At 41.5% G+C, this 7,258-nt stretch overlaps 1 protein-coding gene across 1 annotated transcript; it reads right to left on the bottom strand.

The window, feature by feature from the left end:
• Nucleotides 1–2,144: 2,144 nt before the first annotated feature.
• UTS2 (urotensin 2) lies at nucleotides 2,145–5,905 on the bottom strand. The gene is made up of 4 exons (XM_015648180.2): nucleotides 5,780–5,905; nucleotides 3,451–3,561; nucleotides 2,932–2,975; nucleotides 2,145–2,383 (listed from the first exon to the last, which is right to left on the bottom strand). The coding sequence occupies exons 1-4, from the start codon at nucleotides 5,880–5,882 to the stop codon at nucleotides 2,267–2,269; spliced, it is 375 nt and encodes a 124-aa protein (XP_015503666.2). The 5' UTR covers nucleotides 5,883–5,905; the 3' UTR covers nucleotides 2,145–2,266.
• Nucleotides 5,906–7,258: the final 1,353 nt, after the last annotated feature.

Below are 7,258 nucleotides of genomic sequence, written 5' to 3'. Positions count from 1 at the left end.
TGGTTTCCAGACTCCTCCTACAGCCTGGTTAGTTCTCTGTGACAGTTCCAGCCCTGTCTGTGGCCTGCAGGAGCAAGGAAAAGCTCTGAGCTGAAAGCTGGCAGGAGCTGTAGGTCACAGCAGGATGGGGGAGAAGAGGAGTTTGCCCTCCTGTGTCATGAACTGGCCAGGCTCTGCTCCTGGGCCCTGGACCTGAGTTTATCTGGCAGGAATGTCCTTCAGGAAGGAAGCACTTGGGTGCTCAACAGTGTCTCAAACTGTTGTTTCTTTGAGAACTACCAGTGATGTCCAAAGACAGTCTGAACTCCTTCCTTCCCTTTCCACAACAGTCTGAACTCCTTCCTTTCCAGAGGCAAGGACTGTGACTGACAAAATTTCAGGCTCTGATCAAATTCTATATATCAGAACTAGCTGAATTCCCCCTCAGCCCTTGCTGCTGTGAGCTGGCCTAGCTAGAACAATAAATTGATTTGGTATTGCTTCTTTAGACCCGGGAAATGTTAGGGAGGGAGTATTTTGTAGTTTTAAAAGCTAAGGTTTCACTATTTATAGTGCAATTACCTTGTCTTGACCCCATCCTCAACACCTGACAGCTCTTAATTTCTTTCCTCTATCAGGCTAGTGAACTATTTAATACTTGTAATATTTTTTCTATTATCATTCACTCTAGATTTATTTATTTAGCTTTATGCTTGCAGTTTTTGAAAATGTTTCCCCCCAGTCTTTTTAGGCTCTACACTTCTCCCTATCTATATGTCTGTCTTAGCTGGTTGTTAATTTAGGTAAATTTGAAGTCTTTTCTGACAAGTTTTTATTGGCTGATGAGGTAGCAGAAAAGGAGTCATTTCCAGAGAGCCACTGACTTGCTCTACTGTGTAAGAGAAAGATGAATGTTCAGAAGTTTTCAAATAGCTGCACAGTGCATCCCACTGCTCTTTGAGGACGTTTTTCTCTGTTGTAGCTGGCATCATCTGTTTTATAATTTACACAAAGTGAACAAGCTGTTTTAAACCTGTAGGCTTTGTTTAAACAGCACAGTCAGAGATTTATGATGTGTGCTATTGAGATCAATGTAGCCTGTGTATCACTGTCAGGTGTTTACTTCAAGCTTTCTGTGAGCTGTGATTGGAGTGAGGTTTATTCAAAGTATGTATGGAGCAGGGGTTCACAGCTCAGACAGTTTGTGCATATTATCAAATATGGCTTCTCCTAGAGACAATTCCTGATTGTTCAGCTCAATTTCTTGCAGTTACTGTCAGAAGGTACCCAGGACTGAGAGAGTCTGGAGGTACTCTGCATACAGAAGAGTCAGGCTAGAAGTTTTTTGTAGCCTCTTTTGTCCTCTCCTTTATGTACATTACATGCCAAGATACCAGCAACATTATCAGTGGGTGGTAGCTCAGGGGAATACATCTCACTGCCCTTGAGTGTCCAAGCAGGAGGTGCCTTGCCCTGGTAACACAGATTTACAGATATGTCCTGTATCACCTTCCTGCACCTGTGTGTGCAGGCACATAAGTTGCAGGTCACAGCCACAGAATCTTTCTCATGGTGCCATTCCTGCCTCCACTGACTGCCCAAATCTGGGAACTGGTAAACAGTTCCACACTGTGCTTGATGATAATCAGACACAGTTCATAAAACCCATGGTATGCACAGGCAGCCCTGTCATGGGTAGCTGGGGGCTGGGCAGAGAAATGGACTTGTGGGTCTTTTTGCAAGTGACTGAGAGAAAGAGTCATCTCCAGCAGTGGTGGGAGCAGGTGCTTGATCCTGATACGTTCTGATTGTTTTTGGGGTGCCTTGGGGATGCAGGAGGGGCCTGAACTTTGTTAAGCTGTCATCCCTTACCTGCTCAGCATCTTCAGGGAATGCAGCAGTGACCCCTCTGCCTGACACCCCAATCTATATCAGGTGACAAAGGAGAAAGTCCCTTTGCCTCTGGATTTAGACACAGCTGAGCTCTTCTGGGAGTTTTCACAGAACCCCATGGGAATTTTGCTTCCCCTGCCCAAGTTCTCTTTGTGATGTGCATTTGTCTCTTCCTCCCATTACTTCCTTCCTGTTGTGCTTAGCTCTAAGAAATTACTACATTGATCACAACATAATTGCAAAACATCAAGAATTTATTCATTTCCAAGTAGCATAGAGTCTAAAGTTAGACACTGCCTTGGTATTTCTTCATTCTTGTTTTAAATCAAGCGAATCTATATACATGTTTTCAGACATCTGTATAAATTATGCAGCCACTCAGGGAGTTTCCTGTTTACACACAATATTTCCAGAAGCACTCAGAAAGATTCCCACGTTTCTTGTACTGTTTCCTGTCCTTGGTCAAGAAGCGTCCCAGCAAAGCAATTCGAGGATGATTCCCATAGAAAGTCTGAAATCAAACAGCATTAGAGGTTCCTGCTGGGTGTTTCCCAGAGGGAAAGTACACTCTCCACTGCCCCCACCCTTCCTGATCACCCAGCCCTGTGTCCTGACTGGGGGAAGGAAGGGACTGCCCAGTGAGATCTCTGCTTTAGATGTTGCACTAAAACTCATCCCTGTCTCATAATGGTTTATAATAAAACTGATAATACTGTGTAGCCTGTGCTGGGGGTGTGGTGGTGGAAATGCTGGTGTCTGGGCTGATGAAGCTCAAAATTGGCCTTTACTTAGCTGTTATTCTAGGGGGGAAAAAATTGGAGGGTTTAGAATTAAATGGTCTGGATTACTTCCTCTCTCTTTGTTTTTTTCCCTTTCCATTTCTTTCCCCTCCCCTGCCTATCTAACTGCTAAGTGATTCCAGCTTCAAGAACACTGGCATGCTACTTTAGTCTATACTGTTCATGAAGTCTCTGGATCTGAAATGATATCTTGGTAACAATTCTGTGTAGTTTAAAGTCTTATTTTCCTTGTTTCAGTGACAGATGGTCATTTACTTACCTCTTTGATATTTTCCTCTGGGTTGTAGTTGCTGGGGGTAAGACCTGTTAGAGGGAAGACACAGTGAAATGTTTTACAATTTAGAAATTCTGAATTAGGCAAGTAATTCTCACATGCCATAATGCTGTAGCTGACAGAGGTCTTGGGCTGGAATGTACAAGGGTAACACTATTGCTTCCCAAACCATCCATTGCTATTGATTCTGCACTTTCTGCAAGTACTGATGTTTTGTAAGACTGCTATTTTGTTCTGTCTGCCAGTTCCTCTTAGGCCAATATTCTTCTTACTCTGATTTTGCTATCTGGAAGTTTTGCAGTGCTCATCTGGAGACTTTGAGGTGGTGTTGAGCTGCAGGCATGGCTGCTCAGCAGGTTTCCCCAAAGTCCCTGAAACAAAGCTGTTTGTTGCTTATACCATAACATTGTATTTTAGCAAATACCTGGGAGCTGGAGTATGATATCTGTGGAAGCTGGAGGTGCAAACCATGGGCACTCTGCCACTGCAGTGGTAAATCCTCACCTGCTTTGTTGTCCTCAGCCAGTGTGCCCAGGAGCTCTGGCAGGAACTGGAGCAGGGAGGTGCTTCTGAGGCTGCCCAACCTCTCCAGGTTTAACCTCGAATCTTCATCAGCTGCCAATGGAAGATGACAGAAACAGCCATAGGGTGAGTCTGCATCCCTTTTTCAGTCTGTCTCAGGTGATTTCTGCTCAGGTCTGTTGGCCCCATCTGTTGAATATTTTTGTGGAAGCACCAACCATCCATCCTTATTTAATTATAATAGGGGATAGTTGGGTTTGTGTTCCTTTCATTGCAAAGCTTTGAGAAAAGGTACCTTCCTGATGTTAATCTCAGATTCTCATTTCTCTGGCAGATGTTTTGTTAGAAAATGTTTTGACCAACAGCAGCCCCTTCTGTCACTTGAGGTACTCAACCTCATCCTTCCAGTACACAGCCCAAACTGGTATGTAATTTTTAAAATTTTATTTTAGTTCATTTCCTTTACCAACTAGTTCCTATGCTGCAGCTTTCCTGTGAATAAAGACAAAACTTCCTGTTCAAGACCTATTAACCTGCTCAGTTTTGCAATTACTAAATCCAATAGAAGGTGTGGAAGTGCAGGAATAAAGGTAGGAAAACTTACAACTTATTTTGGCAGCTGTGCTTCTTGGTGCATTTCAGTCATCTCTCATTTAATGTGTGTTCCAGTACAGATGTTACAACTTTTCCCAACACAACAGCTTGCTGGTAGCTGGTAGAATTAATTTATATCTGCATATAGAGAATCTAGAATTCTGTGGCTAGGCTGTGCCCCAAGGCAGGTTGCCAACAGAAGCCCTCAGCAGTGCCATATTCCAGGTAATTTGGGTTTGTGTAATCTGAGCAGTAAATTTCATCTTTGCTAATATATATATAGCAGACATCCAAAATTGTGGGCAACCAGAGGTGTCATTATCAAACACTATTTGTGTAGATGAATACAATGTTGTAATTGGAGGTGACTCTGTGGAGTTTCAGTTGCTCTGACCTGCAGGGATGGGTGTGATTGTGTAGCTCCTCACATGGAGATGTAACAAAATAAACTGAAAATAACCTCCCAACATTTCCCAAGCTTGCACAAAGATCAGGAACTTGAAGAACTTGGACATGCATGTTATTAATTTATTCACTGCATAAAAGGACACTTGCTAAGGACAGTGGGGATTTCATTACAGGACTCAGAATAAGAATACAAAAAATTTCCAGTGCTATGTGGAGACAAATCTGTATCTCTGGCCATGGATTATTCTTTAAAGCAGAGCAGTGCTAGCAGGTAAATGTGCTTTGAGTTAAAAATAAAACAACAACAAAATAAACAAGCCCAAACTTAACCCTCTTTAAGAGAGTTCATCTTCTGTCTTCTCTACTCCTAGAGACTTTTTATATTAGCAAAGAAGATCTAAGAAGCACAGTGTCTTGAAGCTAATGCAATAATGATTAGAGCCAGCTATGATGTGACAGATATTACTCATATTGAGTCAGGGGTACCTGTAAATGCAAATTACATTGTGGAAGGCTTGAGAAGATGCTGGCTTAGTGAGCCCAACATTTTCAAAGTGGACTGGAGACTGCTGATACCTATAAACCAGCACATCAGCTGTTGCAAAGCAGGTAAGAGCAGCCACTTTTTAGTAGTCAACTTTATGCAATAACTTCTGGGTTGGTTTGCCTGTTCTTTCAGAACTCATTTCGGAAAGTCTTCCAGTACCAGTCAGGTCTGATGACAGTAACCTTCCAGATTCTGCTGTGCATTTTTGCTGAGCCATTTCAAACTTTGAGCATTGTTTTCTCAAGCAAAGATTTATTCTTTCCCTGGGCTGAATGGAACCTGAATTAGTGCCAACAAATAACATTCTCAGTACCTACGAGTATAAGAGAGATTTGCCTGTTGTTGATGTTTGCAATAGGTTTCCCCCTTTCTAAACACAAAATAGCTCATTTCAAAGGGTAGAAACAGGAGAAACTGTACAGCCAAGTTTCTTTAAGTTACCCAATGCCTCTAATGCTCAGACACTGAATACCAGCTTGCATTCAGTGCTGTAAGGCTCAGATACCTTTTTCTCCTCAATGTATACTTTTGTTTCCTGGATCTCAGAGCAGCAGGAGTAACTGTTTAGAGCACCCAACCTCCCCATTGTACAAGAGCAGCACCCACTGATAGGTTCCTTATGCTGCTGGTGTCCTGAAGGCATTCCTGCTTTTCCTGCAGCTGAGCAGCACAGATACAGGCCCCTTGGAAAGCACACCTGCTGCTTTTCTGCTTTTACTGCTCCAGCCCCTGCATGATAACCATTAAAATCAAAAGACTTACCTGAGTGTTGATAAGACATCTCACTGGCATTGATGATGGGCAGAGATAAGAGAGGACAGGAGAAGCTGATGATAATGAGACAGCAAAGTATCAGCTTATGCATCGTTGCTGTGTTGGACGTTTTGTTGTGTCTAACCCTGTAACTCAGAACTCCTGTCTAACTGTAGCCTCAGCTCCCAGTTTCACCCATTATATAGCCACTCATGACCTCATAAATATCATCATGTTCTCTCCCCCCTTCAAAAAAAATCCAATGAATTTATTGCCCATTGATTCTAAATGGAAACCACTTTGCATTGATGTAATTTTTCAAGGTAACAGTTCATAGACAATAAATTTACTGTCTTATAGCTTGGTGTACAAAATGGATATTATATCAAACCAAGCACAGTAAAGTTTATAAATCTGGCATTTAAAAAAAAGTAACTTTCAGTTATAAATCATGAGTTAACAAAAGGGTCAGACGTTGGTTGAAATGACCAGGGCAAGAGACAGCTGATTTATGAGCCTTAGCAGTCCTGACGCAAAGCATCTGATATGAAATGCACTTTTTTTTCCCTCTCTCTTTGGTGAGATGGATGAATGTGTTGTTTTGTATTTGTTGTGCCAGAAAAAGTAAAGAAGAGAGGGAGTTAAAAAAGATCGTTAACTTACAAAGATAATATTAGGAGAATTCAATTTTTTAATTCTTTTTTGCTCCCCCTTGCAGAACTTTACATCCATTTATTTGGGAAGACCTCATCCAATGGTGCCCTAGAGAATTGTCTTGGCAGAGGAAGCACAGCTTCCATCTGGAGACTTCTTGGTACATATAAACTACTTTGGTTGATATTAAACACAGGTCCCTCAGTAGACTGGAAGACTGTTTTCCATTTCACTTATCTTCTCTTTCAGTTGGAACTAACTACTTAATTCTGAGTATGTTAGCAAGGTTTTTCCCCTGTTTGCCTTTTGCTTTTGCCTCATGCTAACACAGGAGTTGCCTTATGTCATCTCATCACTTTATTCCTTGTTTCCCTCCATCCAACGTGTTTTGTCTTCTTGACTTTTGATTTATCAAATCACAGAGCAAGAATTGACTGGACTGGTTCCTCACCTTCATTCTCTATGCAGTGTCATATCCAACTGTACAGAGCCTTGAAAATAACGTAAAAGTTAAGTTTATGGCAATATTCTTTCCTTTTAATGGTGAGAAGATAATGCCTGTTCATAGCAAATTGAGGTTTGTTACTTTTCTGCCTCTCAAATATTTTTGTCTTTAAAATGCCATGAAATCCAACTACTCTTGCTGAAGTTGTTTCCTTATGCTGACTTTTGTGGTAAATTTAAGTTGCTGAAGGTGTAAACTTACCTGCTTCTCATCTTTTTCCTTTATTAACATTGCCTGTCAAAGATTAATTTTTATATTGTACATCCTGTGGCTCCTAAGACTAATTTCAGATTGTCTGCATCAGTCATATAGAACAAAAGTACTTGTGC

The sequence above is a fragment of the Parus major genome, chromosome 21 (assembly GCF_001522545.3).
Source record: "Parus major isolate Abel chromosome 21, Parus_major1.1, whole genome shotgun sequence".
Taxonomy (NCBI): Eukaryota; Metazoa; Chordata; class Aves; order Passeriformes; family Paridae; genus Parus; species Parus major.
This window is presented reverse-complemented; position numbering and strand designations above follow the sequence as displayed.